This window comes from Astyanax mexicanus, chromosome 20, assembly GCF_023375975.1.
Source record: "Astyanax mexicanus isolate ESR-SI-001 chromosome 20, AstMex3_surface, whole genome shotgun sequence".
Taxonomy (NCBI): Eukaryota; Metazoa; Chordata; class Actinopteri; order Characiformes; family Acestrorhamphidae; genus Astyanax; species Astyanax mexicanus.
The window spans coordinates 11,564,132-11,579,797 of NC_064427.1; the positions used below are offsets into that span (position 1 = coordinate 11,564,132).

General features: G+C 38.8%; 1 protein-coding gene across 1 annotated transcript in view; it reads left to right on the forward strand.

Moving 5' to 3' along the window:
- ppm1e (protein phosphatase, Mg2+/Mn2+ dependent, 1E) overlaps positions 1–15,666 on the forward strand; it is a 76,312-nt gene that overhangs the window by 50,206 nt on the left and 10,440 nt on the right. Inside the window, exons 3-6 of the mRNA XM_007259438.4 lie at positions 8,193–8,392; positions 13,721–13,909; positions 14,300–14,443; positions 14,727–14,820. Coding sequence (XP_007259500.3) covers positions 8,193–8,392; positions 13,721–13,909; positions 14,300–14,443; positions 14,727–14,820 — 627 coding nt within the window. The remainder of the gene's footprint in view (positions 1–8,192; positions 8,393–13,720; positions 13,910–14,299; positions 14,444–14,726; positions 14,821–15,666) is intronic.

Consider the following 15,666-nt stretch of genomic DNA (forward strand, 5'->3'; position numbering starts at 1 on the left):
GGTTTAGAGAGCCACATTATCTGTAACTGAACAGTTACAACCAGTGAACACCTGCTGCAGGCCAGCTGGAAACCAGGGAAACAAGGGTTAAAGCAATAGTTGAGCCAAATTGTTGCCTCCTAGTGGACACATTAGCGGCAGGATGAAATAAAAACATCTGAACTAGGACAGGGTTAACTCTAGAGACCCAGAGATGATAATTCTGGGATTAAACAGAGGACTGATAGGAAGATGGATACATTGAAGGCTCAATGTATATACACATAGACAGATAAACAGAAAACAGACAAGTAAGCCCAAAGATATATAGATACAGTGGCGGACTTAGCAATTTGGGGGCTCAAGGCGAATTTAGCTTGGGGGCCCATCAATAAAAAAAATATTGATCAATAAAATACAAACAATATTTAAAATGAATAAAAAATAATTAATATAAAATAAAAACTCATTTAAAACACAATCAAAAGCTATCTAATAGTGCGCAGAATAATATCAGTTTCAGTTAGTTTTAGTTTCAAATAATTGAAAAAGCTCCCCAAAACCTCAACCTATACTTTATATTTGACAATATTTTATTAACTTTACAGGTCCTCACTCATCTTAATTTATTTAACTAAACTGAGTTTTCAAATTATTTCTAGCCTCGCGCTGAATTCAGTTCCGCGCTGCCGAAGAGAGAGAGAGAGCGAGAGAGAGAGAGCGAGAGAGAGAGCGCGCGAGCAGCGCAGTGCGGCGCGGCGCATTTTGCCTGATTTCTCTTAATTAAATATCAATAAATATGTGAATTTAATATTTTTTTACTACCATATATTTTACTTCACTTGATAGGATCTTATTTATTTTTTTTTTTTAAATGCAATGCCGCGCGTGCTTTCCATATGACTGACGCTAAACTGTTTGATGCAGCTGTTATATTATATTATGTTATATCAATACCATTTTAACGTTTTTCGTTTCTATGTTTTGAAATTCGTTAGATTATATTTTTGTCAACATTTTGGGTTTATTTTCGTTTGTTATTTTTCTAATAAAAATAATAGAATTTACATAATTTAAAGTAAGTCAATTACTTTAACTAGTTACATTTATAGTGGGGTAACTCCGTTAGTAACTAGTAAATATAACTGATTTTTCAAAGTAAGCCCAACACTGGTTAACAATGAGCAAGTTTCCCGACCCACAACGAGCAAGGCTTATTCTATTTGCCTGAATAACATAAAATGTTTAAAATTAATACAGACATGAAGAAAAAACGAAGACAAGCTGTAACCTAGATATAAATAATAATAATAATAATAATAATAATAATAATAATAATAATAATAATAATAAATAATATAATAATATGCCAATTAGGCATATTTGTAGCAGTAGGGTATTTTAATTTTCATCCCTGACTCTAATTCATTTAAGTTATATACCTGATTTGATATTTTCCCATACAACCCCTGCTAAAGTTTTAGGTGAAGGAGACCCAAAGAAGGTCAGTGCATGTTTCTGGAAAAACAAAAAAGTGGGGATGGTTCATAAATGAGGATATGGCACCTCCTCGTCCTCCTCCTCCACCAAAACCTTTGGGTCCGGTGGTGCTGACACACTAAAAAAGCTTATCAGTTTTGGAAGAGCATCTGTTTTTAGTTTAGCCTCTTCCTTCTTTTTTCTTTTTTCGCTCACATCCCACTTGTACACTTAATTTCACCTTAATTCCGTCTTTCTCAAGCAGCGCGTTCGCGGTTCACCGGCATGACCACATGGCATGGATGGAATATTCCATTTTAACACGAAAGAGAGGGGGTGTGGACGGAATCTGTATTTCTTTGTAATTTATTGTGTTGTCTTTGTTTCCATTTTAAACACACAAGAATCACCATTTATGAACTCACTATCTGTGAATTACTGTCCAAAGGGCCCCAATTACCAGCTGTAGGCCTATGGGAATTTGCAGCTAAGTATGGGGCCCCTACAGTGGGCTGCAGTGGGAGGGGCCCAAGGCAGTTGCCTAGCAATGCCTCTATGCAAAGACCGCCTCTGTATAGATAGATATATATTGCATAGATGAAAAGACAGAAAGCTAGACAGCCAGTAAGATATAAAAGATTCACACAGATGTACAAACAAATAGATTGATATATTGTATAGACAGACATATATACAGACAGATGCATACTCATGCATTTATTTAGACTGATAACAATATTAGAAAAAATCAGACAGACAGGTTAATACAGATATAGAAATATACAGATTAGATAAATATATTGTAAGAAGGCGCAAAGGGCACACACAAATACTGTTTTACAGCATTACTGTTGTTGGACAGCTTGTTATTTCTGTATATTTCTAGTGGTTAATTTAACCCTAAAAGATCAAGATAAAGATAATGATGATGATTTTCAGTCTTAGAAAGTCTCAAACGGGCACAGAACACATCTTGAAGTTAGAGACATACGAAGATCAGCCCAGTGTTAGCGGTGAATGTAGGGCATCCTGCACAATTTAAACTCTCTCCTATTCGACTGCGAATTCAGGTCACTTACTAACTTGACGCTGGCCTGAATTGCTTTCTTAACCTTCTATATTCGAATAGAAATGGCAAAGGAATTGAAAGTGGGAACGATTGCGAATGCTCCAGACAGGCTTTTAGATGATTTAGCGGAGAGAGAGTGAACATCTGGCTCCAGGCTTTAGGTTTCTGCTTCTGTCTGCGTTACAGGTGACTGTGCGAGTAAAGTGTTCATCATATTATCTAATTTAATTGATTTCTTTCCAGTGGTCCTTATAGGATGTGTGTGTGGTTTTTAAACCAATAACATCTACTTAAATAATACAAAGTCACAATGAATTTATTTATGTTAAACATCTCTATTTAGATGCATGTAATTTTTGTTACATCACAATAGCACTAAAATTGATGAGCTAGTTTCCAGTCTCTATGGCCCGAAATGTATTTTCTTTGGAAAGTCAATGGGTTTTTTCCTGATACAGGCCCTTTAAAAGCGTGATATTTCGGAGTGTGTAATGCCATGTCCCATAGATTACAGAGATGAAGGGATGGAGAGATGTAGAGTTGGACAGACACAGGAGAGAAATGAAGGACAGACAAAAGGGAGGAGGGATGGACGGATGGAAAGAAGGAGTTGGGCAGATGGAAGTGAAGAGAATGAAAGAGAAAGGGATGGGGAAGATGAGATATTGATGAGATATTGATTAAAGGGTTCATCATATCATCTGATGTATTTTATTTATTTCCGGTTGGTCCTCATATGATGTGTGTGTGTGGTTTTTAAACCAATAACATCTACTTAAATAATACAAAGTCACAATTAATTTACTTAACCTAAACATCTCTATGCAGATGTATGTAATTTTTGTTACATCACAATAGCACTAAAATTAAAATAAGCTAGTTTCCAGTCTCTATGGCTTGAAATGTCTTTTCTTTTGGAAAATCAATGGGGTTTTTCCTGATATAGGCCCTTTAAAAGCTTGATATTTCTGAGTGTGTAATGCCATGTCCCATTGGGTTCAGCTCTCTTTGTCTTTCTCTCTTTGCTTACAGCTCTCGGCTGCTTCAGAACATTTGTATTTGTGTGGGGAGAGAGTTCGGCCGGGTTGTGTAGATTACAGAATAAACCAATGCACTGACATCACCCTCAGTAGGCCACATACCAGTTTGTAAAACACAGCTAGGCCATGTTTAACCTCCACGAAAAATTAACATTACACTTCAAGAACTCATACGTAGCTCAACACTATTCAATGTCACTTTTATAGGAACATAAAATAAATGTTTTGTAGTACTTGTAGAATAATATACACTCACCGGCCACTTTATTAGGTACACCTGTCCAACTGCTCATTAACGCAAATGTCGAATCAGCCAATCACATGGCAGCAACTCAATGCATTTAGGCATGTAGACATGGCCAAGACGATCTGCTGCAGTTTAGATTGAGCATCAGAATGGGAAAGAAAGGTGATTTAAGTGATTTTGAATGTGGCGTGGTTGTTGGTGCCAATCGGGCTGGTCTAAGTATTACAAATGCCTTGTTGACGCCAGAGGTCAGAGGAGAATGGCTAGAATGGTTCGAGCTGATAGAACTGCAACAGTAACTCAAATAATCACTCATTACAACCGAAGTATACAGAAGAGGATCTTCTAAGAACAGGAAACTGAGGCTACAATTCACACAGACTCACCAAAATTAAACAACAGATTATTGGAAAAACGTTACCTGGTCTGATGAGTCTCCATTTCTGCTGCGACTTTCGAATGGTAGGGTCAGAATTTGGCATCAACAACATGAAAGCATGGATCCATCCTGCCTTGTATCAACTGTTCAGGCTGGTGGTGGTCGTGGGATGGTGCGGGGGATATTTTACCGGCACACTTTGGGCTCATTAGTACCAGTGTACCATCTTCTGATGCTACTTCCAGCAGGATAATGCGCCATGTCATAAAGCGTGCATCATCTCAGACTGGTTTCTTGAACACGACAATGAGTTCACTCTCTGTACTGAAATGGCCTCCAGAGTCACCAGATCTCAATCCATTAGAGCTGCTTTGGGATGTGGTGGAAGGGGAGATTCGCATCATAGATGTGCAGCCGATAAATCTGCAAAAACTGCGTGATGCTCTCATGTTAATATGAACCAGACTCTCTGAGGAATGTTTCTGGTAGTTTATTGAATCCATGCCACAAAGGATTAAGGCAGTTCTGAAGGCAAAAGCCCAACCTGGTACTAGCAAGGTGCACCTAATAAAGTGGCCAGTGAGTGTAGATAAATATCTGAATAATAGTAAGATTTTTCTTAAGATTAACAACAGCAGTTAGTCTGTTTTATGGATAGTTTTATTACTACTAAAATATTTAGCATACTAAAATATTTTCACACTGTAAACATAATAGTGACAGACAGAGGAGTGGAGAGAGTAAGAAATGAAGAGTTAAACAGAAAGAGGAGTGGTGAAATAGAGAGATGAAGAAATGGAGAGAGAGAAGTGAAGAGAGCATCTGCGAAAATGAGATGGGAAGATGAACAGAGAAGAATATATAGATGGGAAGATGGACAGAGAAGAGTGTATAGATGGATAGATGAAGGGATAGAGAGATGTAGAGTTGGACAGACACAGGAGTGAAATGAAGGACAGACAAAAGGGAGGCGAGATGGAGGGATGGAAAGAAGGAGTTGGGCAGACGGAAGTGAAGAGATTGAAAGATAAAGGGATGGGAAGGATGAGATATTGATAGAAGGAGAGTTAGAGAGATGGATGGATGGAGGATGGCAGACAGACATCTGGCTTAGGGCAAAACCAACACACACACACACACTGCGGCAGTGCGGCCCTGAGATGACAGATTAAATTTAGATCTGCCCACAGAGACAGACGGGCAGCGAGGGGCGGGGTCTTTTAAGAAGGAACACACTGACCGTATAAACACCAAACACACACACACCAGAACTGCTCTGATGTACTGAGCTGATCAAAACAGTTTTCTTCTTTCTTCTTCAGGCTCCGCCCACAATGCGTTTGTGTGTAGGTACTAATTAGAATAATTTATTCATGTTCATATTTTTATTATATGCTGTAAAAATACTAATACATACATATATATATATATATATATATATATATATATATATATATATATATATATATATATATATATATGTCCAAATCTTTGTGGATACCCCTAATCAATGCATTCTACTACTTTAAGTTCCAGCAAAGTTGCAGACACACGGCTTGTCTTGTCTCTGTAGAGAAGAGACTAATTTTGTGTATATTTATGTAAAATATATTTATGCCAAAAGTACTTGCTCATCTTACTTTGAATGCATATGAACTTGAGTGACATCCTATTCTTAATCCATAGGGTTTTATGCGATATTGGCCCACCATTTGCGGCTATAACAGCTTCAACTCTTATGTAAAGGCTTTCCACAAGGTTTAGGAGTGTGGTTATGGTAATCGGACCATTCAAACAGAAGCGCATTTGTGAGATCAGACACTTATGTTAGATGAGAAGGCTTCGCTCACAGTCTTCAATCTAATTCATCCCAAAGGTGTTCAATCGGGTTGAGTTCAAGACTCTGCTGTCTTGCTCATCTATGTATTCATGGACTGTGATTGGTGCACTGGTGCGCAGTCATGTTGGAACAGGAAAGGGCTGTCCCTAAACTGTTCCTATAAAGTTTGTAGCATGAACTTTTTTTCAAAATCGCTTGGTATGGTGAAGCATTAGGAGTTTCTTTACTGGAACTAAGGCGCCAAACTCCTGAAAAACAATGCCACACCATAATCCCCCTCCACCAAACTCTATACTTGACACAGTGCAGTCAGACAAAACCAGACCTGTCCATCACATTGGTTGGTGGAAAAGTGTGATTTTTTTGGTACTACAGAGAACACATCTCCACTGCTCTAGTCTGAATCCAGTGGTGGAATGCTTTACAGCACTGCATCCAACACTTGAAATTTCACTTGGTGAGGTAAGGCTTGGATGCAGCTGTTTGGCAATGGAATGAACTGTTCTTGATCTATGGATGTCTGTCAATTTAGATGACCAACCACTTTGTGAATGAGTTGCTATCATTCCCAAATGTTTCCACAGTTGACTGTGGAATGTTTAGTAGTGAAAAACATTCCTTGCACAGGGGCATCCTATCACGGTACCATGCTGGAATTCACTGAGCTCCTGAGAGCGACCTATTCCTTTACTAATGTGTGTAGAAGCAGTCTGCATGCCTAGCTGCTTGGTTTTATACACCAGCGGTTATGGAAGTGATTAGAACACCTGAATTAAATTATTTGGATAGGTTCGTGAAAATAAGTTTGTGGGTAATGTGGGCAGTACCTGTGAGTGTGAGATCCAAAGGTATTGGTGTGTTCAATAAGAGCTGATAGAATGCAGGCTGCAGTGGAGGCCACAGGTGTGTTGGGGGAGGAGGATTCAGTCTCTGAGGAGATGTGAGAGATGCACAGAGCAGAAGAGAGGAGAGGATGTCAGTTTCACCCTCATGAGACTACAGCAGAACTACAAGTTCTCTTTTTCTCTATCTCTCTCTCTCACTCACACACTTTCTCCTTTTTTCTTTGTCTCTTTTTGATTCTTTTTTTACTGTCTCTCACTATCTGTCCTCCTTTGTCCATTGTCCTCAATTCTCACTCTCTTAATCAGGTCTAAACAGACACAGGTGCTGTGACAGTGCCGCAACAGGCGTTCTTCTCTTACTGTGTTTTCTTCTGTTAAAATGTTTTTCAATGTTCTCATTACTGTTTATATTTACATTTATATAAATATGCTATATACACACTAACATACTAACACTTATGCAAAGATTCTGTTAAAATACTTACAAACTGACAACATTGTACAAATCAACCAATGGCAAGTGTAGGAATGCGCAGCCAACATATTTGCTGGCAACAGGATTTTAGAAAGTCTGCTTACTCAACTGTTAAAAGTTAAAAGAACCCTTGTTCGGACTTTGGTGCGTATTTTGTGTGAAAATGCCCTTGGAGCAAAAAGATACGTTCACTGGGAAAAATGGTACAATGTTACCAGTTACCTGATACCATGTTGGGCCAGCCAGGCCCAAGTCAGGATACAAGATCAGATAAAGGTTCTGTATGGCATCCTGCAGCACATTTGCCCACAAATAATGCAGCTGTAGATCCTGCTTCACAATTGTAGGTTGCCAAAAATGCCATTCCTCTGTTGAAATTCCTGGTAAACCCTTGTGCTGTGTGGTGATAATTATCCCGCTGAAAAATGGCATGCAAGGCACATGTGTCTACTAGATGTCCTGCACATATTTTGCTAAGCTCTTAGTGTCCCTTGTTTCACTGCTAAGGCTAACTCACTGTTGTATGCAATGCTCCACAGATCATCACATTATCAGTTGGGGCAGTTTGTTGAAGAACCACAAGGCGTTCCAAACAGATTTCAGAACAGAACCTGAATTTGTTTCTAAAGATGATAGAGTTTAAGTCTGCACCAGACCAGTTTTCTCATTATTGACACCACTGCAAATGAACGTGACGATGGCACTGCAAATGAAGGTGACGGACAGCCTAGGTGGTGGGCAATGAGTTTATAATGTGTGTTAAAGAGCATCATATCTGTAAGTGTGTGTATAAAGTTTGTGAAGTTGTTAGTGAGAGCTGTGTGTTTTCTGTTGTGCAGAGATCGAAGCGGTAAAGCTGGCACGGTTAGTGTTTAATAAGCTGTGCGAGACGTGCTGTCTGTGGCTGAAAGGGGTACCGATTCGCCGTCGTGCCCAGCCATACTATGAGACGTCCATCCACGCCATCAAGAATATGAGAAGGAAGATGGAAGACAGACATGTGGTCATCCCAGACTTTAACTCACTCTTTAACCTGCAGGTAAAACTTTCTCCATTACACTTTATATGCATTTACATACATACTGGAATGAATATAATACTTTATTTTATTATAGCACATCATTATTTAACACTATAATATCTGTAATGCCTTATAAAATAAGTGTAAATGAGTATTCAGAAGTATGATTGTGCACATTACACATAGATTATATTTGCTAAGTTTAACAGATTTAACAGAAAAACACATTTTGTACGTTAAGTTTTATAAAAATGAACATATTTGGGTCTGTTCAACATAAAGAAATAAATAGTTATTGTGCTGGAAAATATTATTAAATCATATTTAAGTTTCTGTTGTGAATCTATTTACTTATTTACACTCAGAACATCAACAACATGTGCAGTTGAATAGTGATTTCAATGTTACTACAATACTGGTATCTGGAAGAGCTAAACTCGAGAACACACTCATGCACACTCCTACTATCTGGACCTAATGCTCTGTGTAAAGCACAGCCTGTGGGCAGGACTGCAGGGACTGCTGGCCTTTAATAGCATTGTATTTTAATCAATAAAGCTTTGGCCCAGTTCTTTATGGAGCCCAGTGGTGGTGGGTTATACGTCAGCCCCAGTTGGAGGCTGTTGATAAATGAATAGCTTTTACTGGTGTTATTGGCTAAACCACTGCAGCACTCTCTCAGACAACAGTGACCATTCTCAATGTCCCCAATATACTACCTTCAAAGAGAGAGAGAAAGAGAGAGAGAGAGAGAGAGAGATACAGAGAGTTAAGACAGAGAATAGAACTCAGTTAGTCTAATCATTTCTCCAAATAAGAGCTACTCAGATTCAATCAGCCTTTATTTTCAATCATAAATACACTCTCTGTCTATATCCTACTGTAATATAGACCGAACTATTCAGCCTACAGCAGTTTAGTCTCACCTATTCAGTCTACAGCAGTTTAGTCTCACCTATTCAGTCTACAGCAGTTTAGTCTCACCTATTCAGTCTACAGTAGTTTAGTATCACCTATTCACCCTGCAGCAGTTTAGTCTCACCTATTCAGTCTACAGCAGTTTAGTCTCACCTATTCAGTCTACAGCAGTTTAGTCTCACTTATTCAGTCTACAACACTTTAGTTTCACCTATTCACCCTACAGCAGTTTAGTCTCACCTACTCAGTATACAGCAGTTCAGTCTCACCTATTCAGTCTACAGCAGTTTAGTCTCACCTATTCAGTCTACAGCAGTTTAGTCTCACCTATTCAGTCTACAGCAGTTTAGTCTCACCTATTCAGTCTACAGCAGTTTAGTCTCACCTATTCAGTCTACAGTAGTTTAGTATCACCTATTCACCCTGCAGCAGTTTAGTCTCACCTATTCAGTCTACAGCAGTTTAGTCTCACCTATTCAGTCTACAGCAGTTTAGTCTCACTTATTCAGTCTACAGCACTTTAGTTTCACCTATTCACCCTACAGCAGTTTAGTCTCACCTACTCAGTATACAGCAGTTCAGTCTCACCTATTCAGTATACAGCAGTTTAGTCTCACCTATTCAGTCTACAGCAGTTTAGTCTCACCTATTCAGTCTACAGCAGTTTAGTCTCACCTATTCAGTCTACAGCAGATGGGTCTCACCTATACAGTCTACAGCAGTTTGGTCTCAGTCATTCAGTCTACAACAGTTTAGTCTCACCTATTCAGTCTACAGCAGTTTAGTCTCACCTATTCAGTCTACAGCAGTTTAGTCTCACCTATTCAGTCTACAGCAGTTTAGTCTCACCTATACAGTCTACAGCAGTTTGGTCTCAGTCATTCAGTCTACAACAGTTTAGTCTCACCTGTTCAGTCTACAGCAGTTTAGTCTCACCTATTCAGTCTACAGCAGTTTAGTCTCACCTATTCAGTCCACAGCAGTTTAGTCTCACCTATTCAGTCCACAGCAGTTTAGTCTCACCTATTCAGTCCACAGCAGTTTAGTCTCACCTATTCAGTCTACAGCAGTTTGGTCTCACCTATTCAGTCTACAGCAGTTTAGTCTCACCTATTCAGTCTACAGCAGTTTAGTATCATCTATTCAGTCTACAGAAGTTTAGTCTCACCTATTCAGTCCACAGCAGTTTAATCTCACCTATTCACCCTACAGCAGTTTAGTCTCACCTATTCAGTCTACAGCAGTTTGGTCTCAGTCATTCAGTCTACAGCAGTTTGGTCTCACCTGTTCAGTCTACAGCAGTTTGTCTCACCTATTCAGTCCACAGCAGTTTAGTCTCACCTATTCAGTCCACAGCAGTTTAGTCTCACCTATTCACCCTACAGCAGTTTAGTCTCACCTATTCAGTCTACAGCAGTTTGGTCTCACTTATTTAGTCTAAAGCAGTTAAGTATCACCTATTCAGTCTACAGCAGTTTAGTATCACCTATTCAGTCTACAGCAGTTTAGTCTCACCTATTCAGTCTACAGCAGTTGGTCTCAGTCATTCAGTCTACAGCAGTTTAGTCTCACCTATTCAGTCTACAGCAGTATAGGCTAGTTTCCACTCTATAAACTGTTGATGAACTATGTTACATTAAACAGGTCATTTAATAGTGGACAAGACTTTTCAGTGGGTAAGGATCCGCTCCATCCTCTGCAGTACTTTGGCCACAGTAATGGTAGGTGAGAGATCACTAATGAAAAGATTATTCTCACCAGTGAGGAGATTGTTCTGTTTCACCAGCTCTGTAAGCCAGTAAGTAACTCCTAAGCTGTCGATAATTAAAACCCATTTACGGGAGTGAACGCAGACCCATATAATTTGCATTTAGTGTAAATAAAGTATTGCAATAATTAAAGCAGTACATAATGTTAACACCTATGTACAACAAGGGGGGCAAAAAATAAATCCATAAACATGTAACTTATCGTACAATTGGGGGGCTGTTAGGTGCTATTCTTTGAGCAAGTATTTATAAAAAAGCTTATAAAGCATTCTTATTGAAGCTTATTGGATTCTCACCAAGTTTACACCAGGCTTATTACTTTCCATAAACAAAATCCAGGGATTAGAAAATCCAGTTTTCTAAAGCCTAGATTCATTTGCATGTGATTTATATGAATCCCAGACAGTCAAATACAAATATAGCAATATTCTTATATTTCTTATATCTTTAAAAATCACCACAACATTAAATTACTTGAAACAGTTAAAGATGTATTTATATGCCAGTAAAATAAATTATTATTAATTAAAATAAATATATTTCTTATTGTATACCGGAGTGAAATGCTATTACAGAATAGTAAACTAAATACTGTGGCATGCATCAGATCCTTCTTTCTGAATGTTTTCCTCTGGGGGCTTCAGAACACACACGGCTCGTCCAAAAAAGTTTTTAACTGAGCCTCAGCTTTAGACTTGTCCAAACATAAATGTTGCTATAGTAACTGAGTCGGGTTTCAGCTCAGCCTCTTTCTTGGAACCAAAATTAAACAAAATGAACCAGGCCTGTCTGAAAAGGCCCATTTAATTGAATTAGATTGCTTTGTGGAACAACCCCCAGGTGGTAATTTGTAATGTGGCTGAATATAAAGTACAAATACAAATACGGACCTGCTGATTTTTATTGTTTATAGTTAACTGGCTCAGTACTGAATCCATACAGCTGTCTATCTATCACATTCTTCAGCAGGCCTGCTTACTCAAAGTATATCATACAACACAGACTGCCTATAGTTAGAAGGTGTACTACAGGCTAACAGAGACTACCTATAGTTAGCAGGTGTATTACAGGCTAACACAGACTACCTATAGTTAGCAGGTGTACTACAGGCTAACAGAGACTACCTCTAGTTAGCAGGTGTACTACAGGCTAACACAGACTACCTATAGTTAGCAGGTGTACTACAGGCTAACAGAGACTACCTCTAGTTAGCATGTTAACAAAGTACTACAGGCTAACACAGACTACCTATAGTTAGCAGGTGTACTACAGGCTAACACAGACTACCTATAGTTAGCAGGTGTACTACAGGCTAACACAGACTACCTATAGTTAGCAGGTGTATTACAGGCTAACACAGACTACCTCTAGTTAGCAGGTGTATTACAGGATAACACAGACTACCTCTAGTTAGCAGGTGTATTACAGGTTAACACAGGCTACCTATAGTTAGCAGGTGTACTACAGGCTAACAGAGACTACCTATAGTTAGCAGGTGTATTACAGGCTAACACAGACTACCTATAGTTAGCAGGTGTACTACAGGCTAACAGAGACTACCTCTAGTTAGCAGGTGTACTACAGGCTAACACAGACTACCTATAGTTAGCAGGTGTATTACAGGCTAACAGAGACTACCTCTAGTTAGAAGGTGTACTACAGGCTAACAGAGACTACCTCTAGTTAGCATGTTAACAAAGTACTACAGGCTAACACAGACTACCTATAGTTAGCAGGTGTACTACAGGCTAACACAGACTACCTATAGTTAGCAGGTGTACTACAGGCTAACACAGACTACCTATAGTTAGCAGGTGTACTACAGGCTAACACAGACTACCTATAGTTAGCAGGTGTATTACAGGCTAACACAGACTACCTCTAGTTAGCAGGTGTATTACAGGCTTACACAGACTACCTCTAGTTAGCAGGTTTATTACAGGCTAACACAGACTACCTATAGTTAGCCGGTGTTTTACAGGCTAACACAGATTATCTATAGTTAGCAGGTGTATTACAGGCTAACACAGACTACCTATAGTTAGCTGGTGTATTACAGGATAACACAGACTACCTCTAGTTAGCATGTGTGCTACAGGCTAACACAGACTACCTATAGTTAGCTGGTGTATTACAGGATAACACAGACTACCTCTAGTTAGCATGTGTGCTATAGGCTAACACAGACTACCTATAGTAAGCAGGTGTATTACAGGATAACACAGACTACCTCTAGTTAGCAGATGTATTACAAGATAACACAGACTACCTCTAGCTACCAGGTGTATTATAGGATAACACAGACTACCTCTAGCTAGCAGGTGTATTACAAGCTAATACAGACTACCTCTAGTTAGCAGGTGTACTACAGGCTAACACAGACTACATCTAGTTAGCAGGTGTATTACAGGGTAACACAGACTACCTATAGTTAGCAGGTGTATTACAGGGTAACACCGACTACCTCTAGTTAGCAGGTGTACTACAGGCTAACACGGGCTACCTCTAGTTAGCAGGTATAGGTTATATGACAGTTTAACACAGGTTAACTTTAATTACCAGCTATTTTACAGACCAAAAGACTTTGCTTTACAGCTTTTTAATGCAGGTAATTTTTCAGCTGCTGGATTGTAACAGTTCTACTGACTGTGTGCTGCAGGATCAGGAGGAACAGGCGTATTTTGCTGTGTTCGATGGCCATGGAGGTGTGGATGCAGCCACTTATGCCGCCAATCACCTGCACGTCAACCTGGTGAGACAGGAGATGTTCAGCCAGGACCCCGGGGAGGCACTGTGCCGTGCCTTCAAACTGACTGATGAGCGCTTCGTACAGAAAGCAAAGCGAGAGGTCAGTCTAACTCTTTTTACCCATGCCTGGCATACGGCATATAGGGTCAATTATTAAGCCTAGTCATAGACTATATTTTCAATTTTATAGACAATCCCCATTCAAACTGCTGCGTATTCCAAGAATAGGCTTAACATCTTGTGGATCAGTGTTATTAGGTTTTTATTGATACAAGGTTTTTAATGCAGTCCTAAACTGGAAGCCACTATTGTGAATTACCGGGTTGTTCTGACAGTTTGTCTTTGTCGCTGTTTTGTTTGTTTCTGGTTGTTTATTTTAAAAGAACTATACACTGCTTTCCTGTCACTGCTGTAATGATTTTATTTAATGATCCCATTTGATTTAATGTCCGTTTCATTTTGTATATGTGTGTATACGCATGGGGTACAGAACCTACGCTGTGGCACTACTGGGGTTGTGACCTTTCTGCGGGGCCGTACTTTGTATGTGGCCTGGCTGGGAGACTCACAGGTCATGCTGGTGAAGAAAGGACAACCTGTTGAACTGATGAAGCCACATAAACCAGACAGAGAGGTATCCAAACACACACACACACACACAGTCACACACTATCAGAACTTAATTTTTTATTTCATGTTTTCGCCATAATTATACTCTTTCTTATGAAGCATGCAATGGGATAGGGCACTCTCCGGGGTATTTTCAGAAGCAATAATATTGATCACAATACCATTTGTATATATTCGTATATATAGTGGGCATATTGCCCACTGCTACACTGTCTCTCTCTATATATATATATTTCTTAATATAATTCTTTCTTTTTTATATTTATCATTTGTCTGTGTGTGTGTAGGATGAGAAGCAGAGGATCGAGGCGCTGGGTGGCTGTGTGATCTGGTTCGGGACATGGAGAGTAAATGGCAGCTTGTCTGTTTCAAGAGCTATAGGTAAAAAAACAACACACCCTTACATCTAAATGTTCGGATTCTACACATTGTTAACCCTGCTGATCCATCAGTGTGTGTGTGTGTGTGTGTGCATGTGCGTGCGTGGGTACAATATAACAATATAATACAATAATTTTTTACAGTGATACCGAAATGATTATTATTGTACTCCATAATCAGAAATTCAGAACATATATAAAAAAAGTGGTTACCACAATACATTTTGCTTCTATAATTAGCCTATGCTGCTTAACATCAAATTTGGAGTCCTTTGGGTATTGTATTGCTTGAAAGCTTGTGAACTCATTTAGAATGTTAAGTATTACAATATAATTTATAATAAACAGTGGTGTAAAAAGGTATTTTCCCCCTACTTTCTTTTGTTTTTGCTTTTTTGGTCATGCTGATTTTTTTTAATTATCAAAAAACTTTAATATCATACAAAGATAACCTGAGTAAATAAAAAAAATAACTATCCAAACCAATCTAAAACCTTCAATTTGTTTCTTTAAACCATTCAGAGGTGAACTTGTTTGTGTGATTTGGATCATTAACTACCTCACTGACAGAAAACAGTCCATGTCATTGAATAATTTTAAATCAGATTTGGTATCTGTGACTAAAGGTGTCCCACAAGATTCAATTTTGGGTCCAGTTCTATTTAAAATATACATAAATAATATTGCTGCCTCTGCTTCTACCTCAGATTGCAAAATCCACCTTTATGCAGATGACACAATTTTATATTGCTCAGCTGATTCTGTTCAGGCTGCAACAAGAAAATTACAAAGCTCATTTAATGCCTTACAAGTTGCATTGTATAAGCACAAATTAGTTTTAAATGCC